Source organism: Filicampus tigris, chromosome 11, assembly GCF_054856515.1.
Source record: "Filicampus tigris isolate MCC_2025a chromosome 11, RoL_Ftig_1.0, whole genome shotgun sequence".
Classification (NCBI taxonomy): Eukaryota; Metazoa; Chordata; class Actinopteri; order Syngnathiformes; family Syngnathidae; genus Filicampus; species Filicampus tigris.
The window spans coordinates 68482-91311 of record NC_141227.1 but is presented as its reverse complement, the minus strand read 5'-3'; the positions used below and the strand labels follow the sequence as shown (position 1 = coordinate 91311).

The 22830-nt window shown below is 38.9% G+C and overlaps 1 protein-coding gene and 1 pseudogene across 1 annotated transcript in view; one reads left to right on the top strand and one right to left on the bottom strand.

Annotated features, from left to right (window-relative positions):
- Window positions 1–11479, top strand: part of mrpl27 (mitochondrial ribosomal protein L27) — a 59758-nt gene extending 48279 nt beyond the window's left edge. Inside the window, exons 4-5 of the mRNA XM_086044804.1 lie at window positions 62–6415; window positions 10771–11479. Of these exons, the coding sequence (XP_085900930.1) occupies window positions 62–268 (207 nt within the window). The 3' untranslated portion in view covers window positions 269–6415; window positions 10771–11479. The remainder of the gene's footprint in view (window positions 1–61; window positions 6416–10770) is intronic.
- LOC147139363 (5S ribosomal RNA) lies at window positions 3850–3968 on the bottom strand (annotated as a pseudogene).
- Window positions 11480–22830: the final 11351 nt, after the last annotated feature.

Here is a 22830-nt window from a genome sequence, read left to right as displayed (position 1 = left end):
GATGTAACTGGTAATTACAGAGATATAACACAGCCAATGCATATGTCATTATCTTCTGAAGGTTGGGATGGGCACCAATAACACCCTTTATGCGCTTGAGGATGGTTGCATCAGGTTCACCAAGGAGGTCTATGTCCCCGACCCTCGCAGTCTGGAGACTTGCCAGATCATCACCAAGCTCGCCAAAGGAACTTTACTTTACAAAACCTTCATCAACATTATGCCAGTCAAACAGGAACCTGCCTTCAAACTGGTTAGCATGGTCTAAACCTGACGTGAGGATGAAGATCAAAGCCTCTTCTTTAACCCACTAAGGCCTAAAGCGCCTGGCTCAACAACTCCTCAAAACCTAAGGTTGTCTTTGGAATTACCCTTGAAAACCTGAGGTTTTCCAAGAAATTCAACACCTACAAATAATTAATATATCAGCCCCTGTAGCAGATAGAAACAGAGCTTGGACGTGGCTTTCACACACGCCGAGTTTATTCATTTTTACTGTTTCAATTGAAGATGTAAAAATAAAGTGTCAGTGCAAGTGAAGCACTGTTTTTATTTTTTTTTAAATGTAGTGGTAAATACAATCCTCTCATTACAATCAATGTACATAAGTTATCCTATATTTACTCTTATAAGTTTTGCAAAGCATTTATTTTTGCAATATAGCAAAGCATTCATTTAGCAATATAACCTTGTTTGTATCATGTAGATTGAAATTATTTGTGAAGGGAGCAGAGAGTGGGTGTGAGAAGGGTACGTCTGGAGCATCCCGGGGTTTGACAGAAGATAGCTGCATCTATATGGCGGCTGATGAATGCAAATTACGACATACTACAAATACACTGTCTTGAACTGTATGCCACAAGGCTACATGTTTTCCCCCACCCTTTAGAAAATCAACTTTTGTATCATCAGGGAGACCTAATGAATTAAAAAGAGTGGGTGTGGCAGAGTGGTTAGAGTGGAAGCAGATTGTGGCAAATCTCTATCTGTTCTCCTCGCGAACAAAAATAATCAAATTCTATTGTCTTCCTTCCTTGTCTGCTGTTTAAGTGTTTTAGACTGCAATAAACTTGACACCCCTTTTCTGTTACAAAGCTATCGATATTGGCCTTATCTATATCACGTTCGACTGGTTCTACTGGTTCAAAGTCCACAAGCGTGTCGTCTACATCATTGTCGTTACTCATTTCAGTGCTCTCTCAATCGACGGCGTCCACCGTTATTACTCAAAATAATTCTGGAACATCCCCCGCGAGCTCACGACACCGTCACGTGTTTATTCTGATGCATTTCATTGGTTAATAGACAGAGAATTGGATTAAAAAAAAATTAAAGAAAAGAAAATGACGTATCTCTAGGCTATAAGGGCTGTCCCGGCTTTAAGACTCAACAGCGCTTCCAGCTCTACTTGTCGGCTGTAGTGGTAGAAAGGTGCTCCCGCCCTTCATGGGTTAAATACCACAACACTGGATGAATTTACAGCGGACTGCCTGTTATTTTTTCCTTCATTTTACGCACATTTCTTATTTCGTCCTGCAGGTGTACTATCTTTTGTGGGCTTAGATAGCCAGCAAAATATTATGTTATCCACAATTTTAAACAAACGTCCAATTCTTGCATGATAACTTTTATTTTGGATCCTCTTTGTCGACATTTTTACAACACAACACCAATGCAGAGGAAGACACTCAGTTCCTTGTTACCATCTCATGAGGAGAATGGAGAAATTATACCATTTTCTGCTTCCCGCTGTCCTCGTGCGGAGAACGGCCCATACGTTCTAACCTTATCTCTCTGTAACCTCTCTTTATCAACTTTCATGATTCCCTGGTTACATGGGTGTTTCCAACCTAAAGGGCGGGGAACGTATGCAAGCCGTTGGAAACACTTGGACTTGTTTCTCTATGTGTGTATGTGAGTGAAAGATTACTGTGTCCATGGGTCATAATTACGCCAAAGCATTACATTGCAAAAACATTAATTGCGAACACATACAAGGGCGGAAGCAATATTCTTCATTGCAGGCAAATATCACATCGTTCTTATGTTTAATTTACAATACACATATATATTGTAAACTAAATCACTCAAACACATGTTCATTTCATAATCAGCAAAGGTGTGATAACTATTTCATAATTATTCCTTCACTGCCCCAAAAATTGTACTGTAACAGATCAACCAAATTTTCTGAAAAACATGACGTCACTGAGCATCTATCACATGGACCTTTTGCATCCAGACGGCCGATAATTTACCCAAAAAATTAAACGAAGGGTCATTTACAATTACATTTGAAGCAATCATTAAATAATTGCCCTTGGAACGACCCTTTTCATCCCCAAAATCTATCTGCTGCCAGTTACTTATTGGTGTGACGTCATCGACAGAACTGGAGACCAATTTGCTGCATCGCCAATGTGTGACATGAAGTAATTAAAACTATTATTTTGATAACTTCATTGGATTTTTTGTTGCAGTGGTTCATGACTACTTTAAAACTGATATGGCTAACATTGGCAAAAAAGAAATGTATGCAGACGCCTGCCGAACATCTGTCTAGAAGCATGCCAAATTTACATAGTACCTAGTGAGAATCTCAAAACAAATGCCAAGCACCTCAATCAGAATAAACAGGCCGAATCCAAGTGGAATTTCAGTCAGTCACACGAGTAGAAATATGAATTTTGCCAATCCAAATGGTCAGTTGGACTGTTGCCTCGCTGCACCTTGTCTGTCCTGACCAAAATGCGTTGTGATGTCATTTGCCCATTTGACAACTTACAAACAGAGCACACAGAATGGTCTGCAACGGAGAGGTTGTGTTTATATAAAAGAAAAAGAACTACGGCAAATATTACCATGTTTGGATGGTCGGAAAACAACAAATAGTGATTTTTTTTTGTTTAAAGCCCATGAAAAATTCACTGAAGCTGGGATAAAATGTTGTGAGACACCTGTATTTCTTCTTTTAATTATACATTTCAGCAGTAATAGAAATATACACTCTGGTACCGGTGCAGGTATGCGGATGTGTAGCCTATGTTATAACATTTTTAATAGTTATGTGAGTAGCAGATGTTTTCTTCATACAAACCAAACAAATCACATGAGTTTAACATAAATCTGTGCATGTGAACCATCTGTAAAACGTCTATTCTGATTAAATGTAGTTGCACATGTACACATCCGAACTAACCCGATGTTAATAGAACTCCCAGAGAGGGCCCTTTGGCCCCAAAGGAACAGGTTTGTTGGGTATAAGTTGACTTTTGTTATGTTAAAGCTGTCAGCCACAGGAGGAACATGTGAAAACGCACATTAAAGAGTGGCTTTAAAATTGATTGAAAACCTAATAACTCAGCATGTCCCAGCACTGGAATTGAACCCAGCTCGTTGTGTCCCAACTTGTGTTTACATTTGAACTATCAGCGCTCGACTTTAACTCACTTTCGGCCAATCGCGTCGCGAGCCTGTGTGTACTTTTGACCAATCACGCATCACGACTGAATTTCACTACGTGCTTACTTTGGGCGCAAATCCTGAGAAAAAGATTGCGATAATTCACTGCAAACAAGATATAAAGGTAAAAGATAGTCATCGACCGACAACTATCTGGACTTCTTTAAACAAGCGGTAAGTAGTTTATGCATATTGTCCTGTGTTAGATATTGACTGCTACTCGTAAACATGTACCTGTTGCGACGTAAAAGCTATGTTGTTGTACTTGTTTATATTATTACTACTACTATTTTTATGTAATGATCAGGTGTGCACATAACTGGTACGCAGGTACGCATGCGCAACAGAATTCACTGATGTGTACCGATTTTGTGATTGAGTTGCAAAAGCTTACAGCTCCTGGTATTACCAGGCGGTCTCCCATCCAAGTACTAACCAGGCACAATCCTGCTAAGCTTCCGAGATCAGACGAGATCAGGCACTTTAAGGGTAGTATGGCCGTAAGCTGTAATGACGCCTCAATATTAATTTTTTTATAGGTGACGCACACCCCAATTCGGAGGTGGTGGTGGGGGTTGGGGGGGAGCATTTTGTATTTGTTCTATTTGATTTCCTCCACTAAGGATCAAGCTTTGGTTCAGGATGGGCACGATCCGCAGAGTGGTTGGTGAAAAGCTGCGCGCGTTCACAATAAGGCAACGCGATTAGTCCGCATCCAGCAGAGGAAGTTGAATCCCCTCAAGAATCAAGATCACGTAAGTTGCATGTACAAGAGCATTTTACAAACATACTCAATGAACACACCGCTTCCACAAAGGCTAACTTCAAAATAAAGCTTACCAAATAATACATTAAGTCATTAATGCCAAGGCAATAGCCTTCGTGAACTTTTACTTTAAAGTTGGCCCGTGTGGTGGCATAACTGGTAAATTGACTTCCGTTATCGAGTATCAGCATTCGCCAGTTTTAACGCTTGCTACCAATACCAACACAACGCTCTCGGGAATCATATTCAGTCCGTAATTTAGGACACGATGGTTGATTATACTGCCATTGTATGATACGGCACAGGTGTCCGCCGTTAGTAGCTAGCAGCTGTTATCATTAGCTAGTAGTACAACAACTTCTTGTTGTACTTGTTGTATAACTTCTTTTTCTATATTATTGACCTACATTACTTTGTAATGTGCTGTCCATGTTTTAAGAAAGGTGCCTTAATTTGTACTGCAAAAAAAATTAAAACAATACGTCTTCATTTAATTTAGAACAGCACGTTTGCCTAATAATTAAGAAAACATTCAGCTCATAATGTCTGGCAGAATACCTTGAAATGCTCACACAAAAAACGATCCGTGACTCAAAATCCATGACTGATCTGAACCGTGACTTATGTGATCCGTTGGACCACCAGTGAGTACCAAAGACAATCTCTTGGTACTCATGCGAGTGCCCCATGTAAAAAAAAATTATGTGCACCCCTTATTTTAATTATTTCAAATCTGAATACGTTCGAACGTACTTGTGGGCTAAATGCTAAAAATGTTTCATTTTGCCATATTCCCGTACCCATTTTGAGAAACAATGTCAAACAGAACAATGCAAACCCATAAAAACAAGTGTTATTGTTTTTAGTGAAATAGAGATCATGGTATTTATTTTAACGCAACAAATTACATATAGATAATATGAAAATATTTTTTACAGTAGTCTAATTATATGAGTAGTTAATGCTGCTACTACTACAATTACATAATACTACTCCATTGGGAAGCAGTAACTGAATAGTGAATACATAGTTATTAAGTATTTCCTTAAGTTCATTGAACAGTTTGGGAATATATGCTATGGTTATTACATGTTTTCAAAAAGGTTATAAATTTAATAAATGCTATTTTGTTTATACTTGTTTATTTTAGAAAATGTATGCATACCCAGTGTTACGCAGAACCCCTCAGGGTTGGCTTATCTTGGTGCCAACAGAGGACAACAATAAAAGCAAGATCATGGTGCCAGGAATAGCCAAACCTAAGGAGGAGGTATTGGCCGAGGCCACTGCCTTTGTGAGGCAGAATAGAGGTGATCCCGGTGATGAGCTCCTGATTATGGCACACTGCAAGATCCAGTTTGGAAAATACCAGCACCATAAGGTTCTGGTGGATGATGGAGAATTTGCTGGGGTATATGGTGTATCTGGTCAGCAGCATATCAGGGAAAGAGAAAAGGGACAACCCGCTGTCGGCCAATAAACACCTGCTCCTTGGGTACACCTTGATTGGGGAGGCTGTGGAAATGTACCAGAAAAAACAGGCCATGCTGTGGGAGTCCCAGAGGACTGCCGACCATGGACATCTGATGGTGGAGTTTGGTGAAGGTGTATGAGGACCCAAGCAAGGAGGAGCAGGCTCTCATCACCTACCTGAAGATGGCAAATGCCAGGCCAAACACCAACATGGCCCTTTTAAGGCCTATGTGCTTAAGAGGCAGGCTTCAGCTCCAGCCCACTTGCCCACCACCAGTACTACCATGTCCTCTTCCACCTACTGCCACTCAGAGGAAGCCACTGTTAGCTGCCACTCTGAAAGCCCTGTTGCCGTGAGGGAAGCATTTGTCTGTTTCACATCTGGCACAAAAAATCTTGACACCAGCCAAAACATTTAAGTTTGGTGATTATAAAATCATTACAGTATATGCAATGAAGCAATGTCACAAACTAATAGACATTGTTTTTAAACAACAGCCACCGTGCCACGCTGCACCGCTCTGTCAGAGTCTAGAGCTCGAAGACGGCTTTTTACCTCTGGTGTGTTCAATCAGTGCATGCAGATATATTCATGACATGTGCTTATCTTTCTATACTGTTTTACAGATGCAGCTGCTGGGGATTTCTTTGAAGTGGAAGACTACCAGAAGATGGTAACTGTGGCTTCACAAGCTGAGGAACAATTTGCTCCAGGTATGTAATCCAAGCAAAGTATTGCAAACCATTTAAGGATAAAATATTTTTTTAATGACAAAGTGTTTTCTTTGACAATACAGAAAAGTGGCACTTGTGAAAAGTGCCCATCTGCATTCACTTTTTGAGTGCACTTCTCCGAAGGAAGGGTTAAACGTAATTGTATTTATTTGATTTGATCATAACCATCGACTCAACTAATTTCCCCTATTTCTTACACATCCCCTGCTCTCCCTGGACTGTAGTTGTGTAGTTTAGTGGCACTCACAGTATGTGGTTGGGCTGCTTTGCTCCATTCCTGGCTTATTCCAGTATTTCCTACTTGTATTTGAGCTAATGATGCGTGGGTGAAAACAGGATGATTTTCACTGCTTCCTTCCCTAATTGTAAGTTTCATCATCATGCTGCCTTACTACCAGTGTTGGGGGTAACACGTTACAAAAGTAACGCAGTACAGTAATATATTACATTTAGGCAGTTATGACGTAATGTAACTTGTTACGACGTAATGTAACTTGTTACTCCGATTTTTTGGGTCATATTATTACAGTTACTGAGTCGGGTCACGCGTTACAAATTTCGGGACTATAATACATATGTTGACACCTGCATTTTACATTTAACAAGTAGGTCTGTTTTTAACATCACTTGATCATAAGCTATTACTTCCAGCAATACTTAAATAAAAAGTTTCTGTCGCACTTGCAGCTTCATGTGACAATTTGAGTGCCGCAAGTCAATTCTCTGCCATGCAATTCGATTGTTTTTATACCATTGACAATACTCAAGAGGGCTGAGAAGTTATTGTTTGTGACAATAATCACTGTCATGGTTTCATAAAATAAAATGCAAATCATAGACACAAAATACAAGCAAGAACAAAAATAAAACGAAGCGAATAAACTGCAAAAAAATAAGTCACTGTGCTTTTTAGATGTGATTTAATGAACTTAGTGCCATCAATTGCCATATGTAAAACGTAGTGATTCTGATTGGCTGTTCATAATCAAAATGCAAATCATCTGCCGGTGACAAGTGACGTCACGCTACGGCACCATCAATCGGACAAACTACAATCGACGCCATTATTAGAGTCTGATGCGCTCGTTTCTTATTTACCTTTTTTTTTTCAAATCACCTCGAAACTTTGTCTCCATGTAGTAAAAGAAAATTAGAACTAACTGAACTTTCAATTAGTATAAATAGAAAAAATAACAATGAAAAAGCGTCCGCCTCACAGTTCAGAGGTCGTGGGTTCGATCCCGGCTGCGGCCTCCCTGTGTGGAGTTTGCATGTTCTCCCCGTGCCTGCGTGGGTTTCCTCCGGGTACTCCGGTTTCCTCCCACATTCCAAAAACATGCATGGTAAGTTGATTGGACTGTCTAAATTGCCCCTAGGTGTGATTGTGAGTGCGGATGTTTGTCTCTGTGTGCCCTGCGATTCGCTGGCAACCAATTCAGGCTGTCCCCCACCTACTGCCCGAAGACAGCTGGGATAGGCTCCAGCACGTCCTTGTGAGGATAAGCGGTGTAGATAATGGATGGATGGATGGATGGATCTTTGAGAGCAATTACAAAAGCTATAGGACATTATTATAAACGTTTGTTTTGAGTATTAGTGACCCATCGCAACAACTTCCGCTCCCAAATCCACTTTCAAAACCAAAAATAAGCAGTAGAAAAATCCAACAAGTTCAACTCCATAATCCAAAATTGAGCAGGGTTTGTTGTTGCGGTCCATTTTCCTTGTTCATGCTCGCTGCCGCTGCTGCCGCCGCCGCCGCTAGCTCTTGGTGCTTGTTCACATGTTTCGTCCTCAAATGTTTTATCAGGTTTGACGTATTGAACCAGGCCACTTTAGTTCCACCTCTTGAAAACTTTCGCACCGCTAATGTTGCACTTACCTGTTGTACTCGCTGGAGTTTCTATGTTGAAGTACAGTAGTTCCATATCGCCGCCGACATTATTTCTCCTGTACCTCACAATTTTTTTTTCTCTCAACATGAAAAAGCAGCCCCGCCATTGGTTAAGAGCGTCCACTCTGGGCCAATAGCGATGGTTAATACTGAACAGTCACCACACACCAGTGTCGTGAATGACCAAGATACAAGGCGCTGCATTCAATGTAAATTGAGCAGGGTTTGTACTTACTGACTATATGGCCGCTAATAATCGATTTGAAATTCTTCAGTCAGGATTTAAAGCCCATCACTCTACTGAGACTAGGGGTGGGCGGATCAATCCAAATATCGATATTATTGATACTAAGCAAGTACTTGGATCGGATCGATACTATTGTCCTGGGATCCATACTTTGCTCAAAGCTCCGCCCTCCATCCGACCACCCACCGCAAACTGTTGTAGTAGAAGTATTTTATTTTTTTCTACTGTTAAAGGTTTTTACATTGTATTGTTTACACTATTTGAACTACTGACTTTATTTTCAAAATATTTTGCAATGAGATGTATTTTAGTTGGCATGTTGACATTGGTATTTGTATTTTCATTACATTGCTGCTTTTTTTTGGCTTGACTCTCTTGACTTTTGTTCTGAAACAGTTGTTGTAGTAGAAGTATTTTATTTTTGATACCGTTAAAGTTTGCATTGTAGTTATTTAATTAAAAAAAGTAATAATAATAATAAAAAAAATAATAAAAAATAAAAAAATGTTTATATATATATATATATATATATATATATGTATATATGTATATATATATATATATATATGTATATATATATGTATATATATATATATATATATGTATATATATATGTATATATATATATGTATATATATATATGTATATATATATATGTATATATATATATGTATATATATATATGTATATATATATGTATGTATATATGTATGTATATATATATGTATATATATATATGTATGTATATATATATGTATATATATATGTATATATATATATGTATATATATATGTATATATATATGTATATATATATGTATATATATATATGTATATATATATGTATATATATATATATATATATAATACACAAACTCAAGGGGGGTCATAACTAGTGTTGTTCCGATGCCATTTTTTCCTCCCGATACCGATTCCAATACCCAGCTGTGCGGTATCGTCCGATGCCGATACTGTATCGATACCAGACTTTTGAAAAAAATAAATAAAAGAATAAAAAAAAGATATATATGAGCATTTTCTACTTGTAATTCTAAAGAACTGCATACTCACTTAGATGTAAAACCATTGCTATCATGGCTTGGTCAGACTTAAAAACCTTTGTGAAACAGGAAAAAATAAGAAATAATATACACGAGGTATCTTTGAGAGAGGGCGGCACGGTGGGAAACTGGTTAGCACATCCGCCTCACAGTTCAGAGGTCGTGGGTTCGATCCTGGCCCCTGATGCAGGTCTCCCGGTGTGGAGTTTGCATGTTCTCCCCGTGCCTGCGTGGGTTTTCTCCGGGTACTCCGGTTTCCTCCCACATTCCAAAAACATGCATGGTAAGTTGATTGGACTGTCTAAATTGCCCCTAGGTGTGATTGTGAGTGCGGATGTTTGTCTCTGTGTGCCCTGCGATTGACTGGCAACCAATTCAGGGTGTCCCCCGCCTACTGCCCAAAGACAGCTGGGATAGGCTCCAGCACGCCCGCGACCCTTGTGAGGATAAGCGATATGGATAATGAATGAATGAACAATGAAAAAGGAAAAAAAAAATTTAGTCAGGTCAGTTTTTGACTTCAATACATATTTTAGCTTTTATTACACATGCCCTGTCTGTGTGTTTCTATCTATTCATCTATTCATCTATCCATCTATCCATCTATCAATATATCCATCTATCCACCTATCCATCCATCCATCCATCCATCCATCTTGTTAGACCAATTATCGATTATATGCTATGCATCACTATTATTTGTGTGTAAATGGCAAATGGACTGTCACTTGTATAGCGCTTTTCTACCTTTGGTACTCAAAGCGCTTCACACTGAACCTCATCTACCTCCTGATGACGCAGCATCGGGAGCAATTGGGGGTTCAGTATCTTGCTCAAGGATACTTCAACATGGTCACAATGGCCGGGGATTGAACCCACAACCTGCCGGTTGGGAAAGGACAATCATTATTAGATAAATTAATCCCCGATTTTTTTAAAAGTAACTTAAAAGTAACTTAAACTTGAGTAACGTATTACTCTACAAATAGAGTAATATTGTAAAGAAACTTTCACATGCAAGTAACTAGTAATATGTAATATATTACATTTTGGAAGTAACTTGCCCAACACTGCTTACTACTAATCATACATGATTTGTATTAATTTTTCTAACCATAATGACTGTCCTGCAGATTGGAAATCGACAAATGCCACTGCTGTCGCTAGACGGCAGACGCCCTGCTGCTGTCCCTACTCCTGTTGCATCCCTGCCTCTGGTTCTGCTTGTGTCCCTCCAGCGTTGTGGAGTCCTGGTCAAGTGCTCTATCCACCTGTACAGCTTCCTATCCACTGGAAAGAGCAACACCCATTATTCCAGCAGGACTGGATTAGGAAGACGTTGTTTCGGGGCAATGCCAAAACAGGGAAGCCAGAGCTGGTGCCACACCAAGCTTTTGGTGGTATCCTCGAGCCTCCATCCGTCTTCATTCAGCCTCCTGCCTGACGTCTTCTTTTGCCACCCTCTGTTCCTCTGGATGCCACTGAAGATTTGGTCCATTCCAATTGTCTATGTCATGTCATGTCATCTTCCAAACCGCTTATCCTATACAGGGTCGCGGGGAGTTGCTGGAGCCTATCCCAGCCGTCAATGGGCGAAGGCAGACTACACCCCGAACTGGTCGCCAGCCAGTCGCAGGGCACACATAGACACTGTCACTGAGCGGGAATCGATCCCACGCTGCCCGCACACAACTCAGGCGTGTGTACCACTACTCTATCAGCGGACGTTCCAATTGTCTATGTTCAGCCTTATTTTTTTTACTTTGTTTCTTAATGCCATTTTGTATATATACATCTGTTGGTTTTTGCCATTTTTTTGAATAAATGCTGTTCACAAACAGATTACATGTCATTGTAATTTCATTTTAATTGCTACTAAACTGGAATATACAATGTTTACTTAGCTGTCAGGGGTGAGCACAAATAGATTCACGCTACTACATCAACAACATGCTTAAGTAAACATAATTTACTAGGATAAATTTATACCAATAAACGGCGATCTCTCATTTTAAAAGGAGCATTTATATTAGGAGTGTTTAAATTATGTTTTACCCTGACCCGCCCCCACAAAGACGCGGAACAGGGCGAGTTTTCAGAGAGCACCGAGCGTCGTGTCCCCGGAGAGAGCATTTGGCATGTTGCAGTTCAGAGATTTTTACGCACCGTTTTTGTCCAAGCGGGTCTCAAACCCACAACCTTTCATTACAGTGGCAGCTTTGCTCCATTCCTCCATGACTTTGCATAGTACCCCAAGTGCTGTTAGAAAATGCGATTCTTTCATCCCCACATACAAAAGCAGATTCATCCATAGCATTTGTCAATAAATATTAGTTTGACAGTAAATAGTTAATATAATACACATTAGGCTTGCTGTACCACATTATAATGAGCAGACTATAGTCCTTTCCTATTATTAAACCTCACCATTGTAATGAGCAGACTAATGAACTTAATTAAAAACCGTCCAAATAATCAACAAAGTTAGGAATAATGTATTACCGGCAAATAAACAGGAAATGTTTACTGAAAGGGAGCGGGGCCATAAGTTAAAGGGACAACTTAAATTTCAAGGTTCGCTATACACGCACAACAAAAGAGCTTTATATTTAGTGTTCATGGAGTTAAACTTTGGAATACGTTAAGAATAGATGTATGGATACGCCTCAACATAAGTGGGTTTAAAAACAAATATAAGGACATTATCTTCACAAAGTATAGTGTATATTGCGCTGCGCATTTCTATTTATATAATATTGTATAAAAAGTATGAATGTCCTAATTGTGTGTAAACGTCCTATTGTTGCATTATAGCAAGAAATTTGTAATGATATTTATACACGATGTCCTATAATATATATTAGAATGTTACATGTCCAGCAGCTGTTTAGAATTATTGAAATAATTGTTTTTAATATTCAACTGGTCCAAAAAGTATTTACTAAAAGTGTATTTTGCGCATCTATCTTCGCCATATCAAACAGTACACCTTTCCAAAATTATTTTCACAACAAAATGTCAATTTCTCAACATATTTGTATTATACTTGAAATGCCAGCACTTCTTTTATTGATAAAATTATTTTAGCAATTATGTCAACACAATTTCCTCAATAATACTTAAATATTTTCAAAACATTTACACATTCATTCAAAATAAAACACTCTCTCTGTTCTTCAGTTTGTTTTGGACAATGTCCAACCCTTAAATCTTAAAGGGACATAATACATCCTCCAGCTAATCCTATCATTTGTTATCTCAATCAAATTTTAAATGGTAATAATAATAATGACTCTCACACACAGATTCCACTCCAATTGGGAGGCAATAATTCATAGTCAAATTTCAGGTTTATCAAACCTGTCTTGTGGTGTGTGCATTTGCAGTCCAATTTTTCATTTACTTGATGGATGAATTTGGTTAGTCAAAAAATGTTTATTGATTTAATTATTGTTTTCAATAGCAATATTGCAAATCAGTACCTGGGAGTGCAACGGGATCCTGGGTTGATCAGGCCCACGGACCCATTGCCCCCCCCCCCCAAGTGCTGAAGAGGGCTTGTCGGTCCCCAAATCAGGTTTTCTATCCGTCCCTTAAACATTCTCTAAAATCTCATTCACATTCAAACTTCCATCTTTCACTCACACCTCTATTCACTGGGTAGCATCTCATTCACTCCCCAAAAAGGTGCTTTCCAATTCCACTCAGAGACCTCCCCCCTGGCGCATCCGCCATTTGTACACTAAAATTTGTGCTAGCAGTTACTCAATTAAGACAGAGTGTGCCAAATTTTATCACTGTCATCGGTGGATTTTGCCCATCCAATCGCTGTGATGTAGCTCTTCTTGTTCCTCCTTCATGTGGTTGAGAATCCAGACCTGTGATGTCAAACAGCTTGTAGATAACAATGTTTGCAGTCTAGTATTTTATGAAACACTGTCTTGTCCCTTCAGAATTATGGAGGTAAATTTGGTGCAAAAGTAACTTGTACTTGTACCAAGGAAATTTGTACTTGTAACAAGGAAATGGTAAAAAAAAAAAAAAAAAATCTGTTTTTTAGAGAAAACAATTTGAACGTGTGTGAAATAATTTTGTATCTGGAAAAAAAAATGTATTTGTAAAAAAAAGGAACATTTGTAGCCAACCTGTAGAAACGACAACATGTATGTGTGAAAAAAATATTCTCCTTGGTAGGAAAAACGACTTGTAGTTGTGGGTATAAATAAATGTTGTACTTCAAGCAAAATTAAATTTGTACTTGTGGGGAAATGCTGATTTGTACCTGTATGGATGGCAATTTGTAGTTGAAGAAATCGCCACCAGGAGTCACGAGTAGTTTTCCTGCTGCTGTACGCGCAATGTGACTTCTGCACCACATTTCTCACTAAAAACAGATTTGTACTTGTAGAGACTCATGATTTGTACTTGTACATTTAGAGGCGGGTGCTGGGGGGCGGGGCTAGGTGAAATGCGCCATCTCGACCAATCAAGTGCGACGGATTTGGGCGGCTGAAGCTCAACCTCATTGGTTAACCTTGGTCGCGCAGCCGGAGCGCACACACAGGAGGACTCTAACCATAACCACCACTTGGCGACCTTCTACTTGGTCTTTGATGCTTTAGGGTACGTAGTGTCTCTCACCGTTTTTTTTTTTTTGGTGCCATGCAGGGATAGAATTGCATCTACCGCTGTGAAATACTGCGGTTATAGTATAACAATAGTCAATACGTGTACGCTGCCCCTGTGTTGGTTAAAACATTTCTGAGCTGACAAACAAACTGCTAACATAACTCTAACGTACACAGGTGCAGGACGCACTCGGTAGTAATTACGGTGTGTGTGCATTGACTTCATATTCTTTATTTGAGTTATGCAGAAGGCTAAATGTGACGCAAATAGCATACATACTGAAGTAGGATGTACATTTTCATCTGAATTGTTTAGTAGCAGAAGAATGATGTAGGGGAAAATGTGCACAATCAGAGGTACTTAGACGCACTGCATTTTCATGGAATTGCATTACAATAACTGACATTCAAACCTCTTATGTGTATTTCTTTGTAGTTAAAATAATGACTATTTTAATGCATCAGCTGCATACATCTTTTACTGTTGATAATTAAATAAAAAAAAGTAAAGACAACCATTTAGAGCAACAATTTACCAAAGGCCAGCAATAATTGAAATGCAGCAAAGGACAGCAATTTTCACCTTTCAAAACATAATTGCTTTAGGGCTGCAACTAATGCCTATTTTAATAAGCAATTTTATTTAGTAATCTTGTGAATCAAAACAAACATTTTATTTCTATCCTTTCATTCTAAAACACGGCTTTCAAATTTTCTGTGCAGAAAATGCATAAATTCTTTATGATTCAGCGATTAGATTTGCCTTTGGCACATCAGAGCATATTGAAAAATTGTGATCATTCTTATTTAAGTAAAAGCAATGGTTTGCAAATGTCTCATTTTGAAGAAGCAAAAAAAAATTAGGTGCTACATAGATCTTAAATATTTACTGTTGAGAGGGTGAGAATTGAGGGATTTGGAACATTTTAAACCAAGGAAGACAATAATTAAACAATTATCATAAAAGCTTGATTTGATAGCCGATTAGTAGTTTCATCTTTGAACCTATAATTGATTATTTTTTTCTTTTATGACTCACATGGTATGCAATTTCAACTTATCTTATTTCTAGACAAGTGTATTTTAAAAGCTGAACTAATTAAATTTGAGTTGACAGAATTGAACTTCTCTGACCAGATGTCTTCACAGCAATCACCCGGCTCCACTACATGCCGTGCTGCACCAACTGGAGGAAGATGATCTGAACCTGTCCAGCAGCGTCCAACTTTTCTGCTGTCAATGTCTTTTGTTCCCCGCTTACAAGCCCAACAATGTTTTCAAAAACATTGTTGGGCTTGTAATGAACTTTGATAAACAAAACATGCCGTTTTTCAGGCAACATAATGAGTTATTACACATCACCTCCAGGGTTTGCACATCCCCATGATTAAGTGGGGAAGTAGTGGCCTTGTGTCCAGTGATTCCAGCTTCTGTGTCCATGTCCTGGAGATTGACTGCCAATTGAGACGCAAGGAACTGGCTGGATGTCATGCTGCTGTGGACCCAACAAATTTGTCCACATGCTTGGGAATAGACACATATTTAGCAGCAATGGACACGCACAGCTTTGTATGTGTAAGACCCAGGGCTCCAGACATCTTTTATTTATTTGAGGCAAAAATCAGTGGCCACATGAAACACAAATTGATATGCAAAATCTATATTCACAATTGCACCCATTTAAACTACATTACCTAAAAATGGATGGAAGTGTGAAGCATGAGTTAGTCCCTGAAAATGAAATGATCAACAATTTAAAACCACAAATCACCACATTTATTGGTTACAAATTAAGATATACATTATATTTAATTCAGACTTAAATACCATGGACAAAAATGACACCATTTAGGGGCATTCTGGAGCCCTGGTTAGGTCATCTGAAGTTTGTCTAATCCCAGTGGAAAAACATACAACTACTTGCAACTACTTTTGTTCACGGGCCAAATGAGGATTGCGATGACTGAAAATTATGCAGAACTTTTTTAAACATGTAACCACCTCCACTACTACATTGATTGTCCATGTGACAGAATATTACATATACAGTCAAACTTTCAGTATCCATGCAAAATTGGGGCCTGAAAGTTATCATACAATGTTTTGTATTGTTTATATTATTTTTTGTCATTGCTATACCTGTATTTATTTCAATTCTAGTAAAGAGAAAAAAAACTGCACAAGAAATGTCAAGCAAAGTCTTTATTTGCTTGTGTGACAAAGTGACAATTGGGTCATTAGTTGTGAGGCCAAACAAAAAAACTAGCTTGGAAAATGTTTTGAAAAACAAATGTTGAATAAACTAACTGAACTATTGATCACAAAATCAGTACTACTTGGTTAAAACTTGCAAAATTAAAACCTCAGTCTATAACAATCCAAAGCCATTATCAGTTGTGGCATTGCAGTTCTTTTTAAGAGGAAAGTCAACCCAAACATATATTTTTCAATATGTTTTATACAAGCCCACTAGTTCAAACAAGGCATTCTGATAAATATTGCGTTTGCGGAATAATTGTTAATCCACTCGTTGACTGAAAATGACACTGAAGTTACTCAGGGCTCAGGACCAATCACGGCTGACCTGTTTTCTGAAGCTGAGCCATGATTGGTGGTTACCTGACCCCTGAACAGTTGTGATGTCATTTTCAATCAATAGAAGTGACAAAATGTCTCCAGAGATGGCTAAAAAGGGGTGGATTTTGCTGCTTAACTCATATTCCACAAACACAATATTAATCAAAATGGCATGGTTCAACTAGTGGGCCTGCACAGAATATATTTTTGGGGGAAAAAAAACGTTTGGGTTGACTTCCTCTTTAAATGACCATAAAATTCTGTATAATTTCTGTAATGGCCAGGCAATCTTAAATTCCAGAAGCATGTTGCTGAAGTGGGATGTTCCACTCTCACCACCGTCCACTTTCATATCGGGCATGGGTTATCTCCCATCCCACCCAAAACTTGAGGAGCTGTTTAAGATACTCCTGGGAGACTGAAAATAAAAAAAGATAAATAAATTAAAAAAAACTGATGGAAAAAAAAAGTGCATGCAACACAGTAAAAAGTACTGTAGCCATTTACACTACTCATATTTCCTATAATACATCCATCCATCCATCCATTATCTGTACCGCTTCTCCTCACAAGGGTCGCGGGGTGTGCTGGAGCCTATCCCAGCTGTCTTTGGGCAATAGGCGGGGGACACCCTGAACTGGTTGCCAGCCAATCGCAGGGCATCCTATAATACAATACATCTTAATTTATATAGTTCACAATTAACTGTTTGTACTGATCAAATAAAATTAAGTAAACTCAAGACCATTTCTTCAGTGTAGCGGTTATACTGTACTGCAAATTTTCCACGATGCAAATCATAATTAATATTAATAATAGTGAAGGATCTGAATCTATAAGAATGGCTTTATATTATCCAACAGGTTAACCAAAAACCAAATTGGGAATTACACATAGCATAATCAGTTCAAAGTCAGCGTGCCCTGATCTGAGCACAGGACCAGCTGGTGAAGATCAGCCCCATAGGCAGGGCCAGCCAGGGAGGAGACCAACCCACATTATGTTTAGATTTTGAAGTCATTAGAAATGTGAGGGCTGGAAATGAAGGCTTGGCCAGCGGTAGCCACCATGAGGGCCAGGGAGCCCAGTGCTGAGGGCACCATAGAGCCGCTGATGGCCTCTGAGGAACGCACAGCTGATTAGCATCGTGTTGCGGGAGCGACTCCAATAACTATGGCTTGTGACGTATATACAGAGTTCACGAGATAGGGCAATCTGGGATTGTCCGAGTCACTAGTTATAATCAATAATTAATCAAGTGGATTCAACATTATCTGCCTTTGTCAATAATTGAGATCTTGCATGTTAAATTGTCTATTTTGAGTTGCTGTTTACGTTCGGACTGCGCATGCCTTCTGAATGTTATTTGATGGTGTTTTATTTGATCTTTGTTTGTTAATGTTTGCCTCGTATGAGTATTTGATTTTTGCTGACTTTTCTGTGGATTGTGTGATAAAAGAATACTAATAGTATCAAGTAGCGTGTTGACGAAGCGCTTTTTCTTAATTCTGAATTTTTGTGTCAGATTGAGGTGAGGAGGCGTGGATTGGACATCTTGAAATGTTTGGTCTACATTGCGGTGATGTTACGAGCCTATGTGTGGGACAGAGCTATGAAAAAAGGAGAACCGAAATAAAAGGAGGGGGAGTGACCTTGCTGTATGACAGAGAAATTGTTAGGTAATTATAATAATTTGTTTCATTTATCATGGGCGACATCTCAAAGTGTTACAGTACAGAGGGTTAAAAACAAATTATGTTAAAATCTAGCAGAGTTTAAAACGGAGGTTGTTAAGCAGGCATGGCTCCATTGCTATTTTGTGGGTGTGACCACTGCCTTGGAGGAGTGGAGAAACTGGAAGAATTGTAAAAGGATGCCAAAAATAATGAAGGGAAGCAGACAGCATTGTCGCACGCATGGACACGAATAATTCCAAGCATGCGGGGTTTTTGAAAAAAAGTGTCTTTACTTCTGTAACGCACAGCACATCAGCGACAGTTACAGCGAGACATGACGCAATGAGCTGCACTGTCTACTGACTCGAAGCATGAAAACTTCACGACCGCCGGTCACCTGCTATACACACATCACTTACTGTACTAACTCAAATAAATATCAACACGTAATATGGATGCAATATTGTACATTATACAAAAATAACAGTAAAATCAGCGGCAACAAGTCGCGCAAATGGCCACAGCATTCATCAGCCTCAGCAAATAACATGCGTCACCATTTCGTACTATTCTTCGATGACAAATGTGCTCAAAACCTAAATTCTACGCAATAATAACTGAGGGATACTTGGACTCGACTACCAACAGTATTGCAACTTATTCTCCTCATTTTGGCACTTTCACTCACCTGTAACACGCAGCACATCAGCGACGGTTACAGCGAGACATGGCACAATGAGCTGCACTGTCTACTGACCTCCGGGTCAAAAAGACCCCGTAGCTGTCTCAGGTGCCTTAATTAACCTTACCAATCTTATTTTAGTTAGCCACTGATAAAATACTGTAATACTTGCAAATAAACATGTTGAAAATTATTGTACCGAAATAATAACAAAAAAATTATATACATGGGTGAGGAGCATGGATGTCATCAACTTATGTACCCAACATTGTCCAACAACAACTTCCATGGGCCCCACAGTATACTTATGCAAACATTCATATGAGGTAGTGAAATTTGTGCTGAGTCATAGTTAAGTGATCACAAAATGGCGGACCATCTTCAAATGGTGGCAGACAATGCCCGATGGAAGAAAAAAAAAACACAGAGGCCCTGATTGGCCCTCCGTCCCTATGTTTGTTTCTTTCCAAACCAACCGTCTCCCAAACCCCAGTTTGTCTCTTTTTCTGACCGCCACCCAGTCGCCATTTCACTTTGTCTCCTTGGTCCCCTTCAGCTGATAAGAAGGGACGCTTGTTTGGTCCACAACTTTTGTTTTCTTTTCTTGCAGCTCACTTTCGGTATGTTATTGTTAAGTTGACTCTTCATATTGTGTTGCAGGAAGTTACATTTTCAGGGTTCCATTGGCATGAATAAAGGTCAATAAAGGAGTTTATTGACCATAAGCCTTGCTTGGGTCGGAGTGTCATTCTTGATGTGTGACCTGGGAAGGACTTCCAGTAACGTAAGCACTGGCCACTCAATTCTCCTGATAAGACCTGCTCAATTTTAAGTATTCATTATTTCGATAGAAAAATTCATGTAAATATCCACTTAAATGATTAAAATCATTTCTCGGTGGTATTATTTTATTGTTTTTTTTCTTCTTGCTTAACCCAACACAAAAACTCTCTCTCTCTCTCCTCTCTCTCTTTCTCTCTTTCTTTCTCTTTCCCCCTGATGTGTGTACAAGCAAGTTTGGACACTATAATTTGAAACTTTGGTGGCCATAGGATTATGAGGAAGATAAATATAGGCTTATTAAAAAGAGTAAATTAAAAAATATATATGTTCAAAATATTGTATGCGAAGCAGAAATGGCATGATAAATGAGTAGCGAATGTGAATATTTGATACGAGCTGGTAATAAAGTGTAATCGCAGCAGCTTGGTTGTGCTAGAAGAAAGTTCTTTGATGTGCTGCATTAGGGAGCGCAGGGAACAGGTGTGAATATTTGGGCATAGCCTCTTATTGTATTAATTAAACCGTTGCAAACGCGAGGGGAAAGTGTGTTGTTCAAGTATATTGTATTGTACTGTCTTGGAATGTGTTTACATGATATTTAAAGTTGAAATATAAGTGTGATAAAGACTTATTCAATATTGTAGTAGTAATTTATCTTTCAGTTGTATACATAGTAGAGGAAAATGTATATCCAAAATGAACAATAACAAAATAATAAAAATAAATAACAAAACTAACAAAAAGTTAGAATAGGTTGAAGCTCCAGGTTTAGTATTGCTTATCCTACATGTCCCAGAAATCAACACAAATTTAATAGAACAATATAAATAAATAATTTGCAAATGCGCTATATAAATAAAACTGTATCGTATTGTATCCACATTATTGAAAAATGTTCTACATTTGTCAGTGGCACTACAGTAAGCATGAACTATTCCATTGCACACTTTTGTTAAACCCCAATAAACAACTGCCCAGCTTTACCACATCATCAAGTCTGTTAGAAGAAAGCCCACATTGTTTTATTATGTAGTAGTTGTTGGGATTTGATACTTTCACTGAATATCTGTGCAGTTTTTGAGATGTCCTTCATGGTGAGTGGACTTTGAACGCACCTCGAGTCCAGCGTGGAATGTCGGAGACGGAGACGGGGGGGTTTTCGTTTATTTTTAACTAGCTGTTGGAGTGCCAGCAGACTCCATAATTTTGACTATATTCCGTCACGTTTGTTTTTATGAATGAATACCAAAAAATGAGTTTAATAATTTGTAATGTTCCTGAATCCTGTTAGGTGATTACTGTACACTACTGCTTAGCCGTATGCTCGTGAGTGATGTCACGTCAATAAGCGTTAGTTAGTAACTTGTTAGTTAGTAGTTAGCATGTTTGTTAAATACTCTAGTGGTGATAAGACGGGTAAACGTGAATTGGTTATATGGTTTGGTTGTTTAATTATTCGATGCAGTGAATTGAGAAGTCTAGGCGTGCTGTGAATTAATGGATATGTATTGGAGGATGTTACTTTAATATTGCTGTGTGATTGCAGACCACAATGAATAAACCTGTCAAGTGGAATACAAGCCTTTGCCACTCTAAAATAGATTCAGATGGAGAACAGTCATATTTTTTTTTCCTTTACAAATCCCATCACTGCTGCAGATGTTGACTATATGGGGTTATTTGCTAAATTTCATTTTTCCTACAAAAGGCTCCCCACGTATTTTAGAAGTAAAAAGTGACAATAATTTCAGTGTACACATAACGCCTGTCAAGAAAAGCACACGAAGAGCACAGGGGACAGCGCAGCCACACACAGGTAACAGCAAAACAGGTCTATAATTTTATATCTTCCTTTTCTTTTGCTCGATATAGTTAAGCCGTCTAGTACCTATTGATGGACGGAAATCTTTGTACAAGCAAGGTCTCGATATAATGTGTTATAGGGTTGTCCCATGACTATCTTGCTATGGTGCCAGACGTAATAAGACGTAATATAAACCATTTAGATATTAGCATCCATGCCAGAGTCTTAAATAAATAAATAAATAGAATAATAACAAATTAATATAGTTTAATAACAAATACATAAGGACACAACACCTGGTATTAAGTTTTTGCTTTCTTGTTGTGTTTTTTTTCTATCAAATGCTTTGCACTGGTGAGTGGTACTCGGCTAAAAACATATCTACGTTTTCACAGGGGGCTGCTCTAAAGAAAAACGAGAGATGGATAGACGGGACCCTTTTCACTTTTAGTTTTAATAGCAGGACACACTGGACATGACCTATAACATATAATTTTAAAATTTGATGTTGTGGCAATCTAGGACTTGACAAGGAGCTGGAGGACGATGGATTACCGTATTGGCCCGAATATATGACGGTGTTTTTTGCATTGAAATAAGACTGAAAAAGTAGGAGTCATCTTGTTTTCGAGGTCTAGACATTATACCCATTCGCGACGCTTGATGGCGCCAGATATCCATACATCATCGATACCGCTTATCCTCACAAGGGTCGCGGGGTGTGCTGGAGCCTATCCCAGTTGTCTTCGGGCCGTAGGCGGGGGACACCCCGAATTGGTTGCCAGCCAATCGCAGGGCACACAGAGACAAACATCCGCACTCACAATCACACCTAGGGGCAATTTAGAGTGTCCAATCAACTTACCATGCATGTTTTTGGAATGTGGGAGGAAACCGGAGTACCCGGAGGAAACCCACGCAGGCACGGGGAGAACATGCAAACTCCACACAGGGAGGCCGGAGCCGGGATCGAACCCACGACCTCTGAACTGTGAGGCAGACAAGCCTACCAGTCGACCACCGTGCCGCCCTGGCGCCAGATA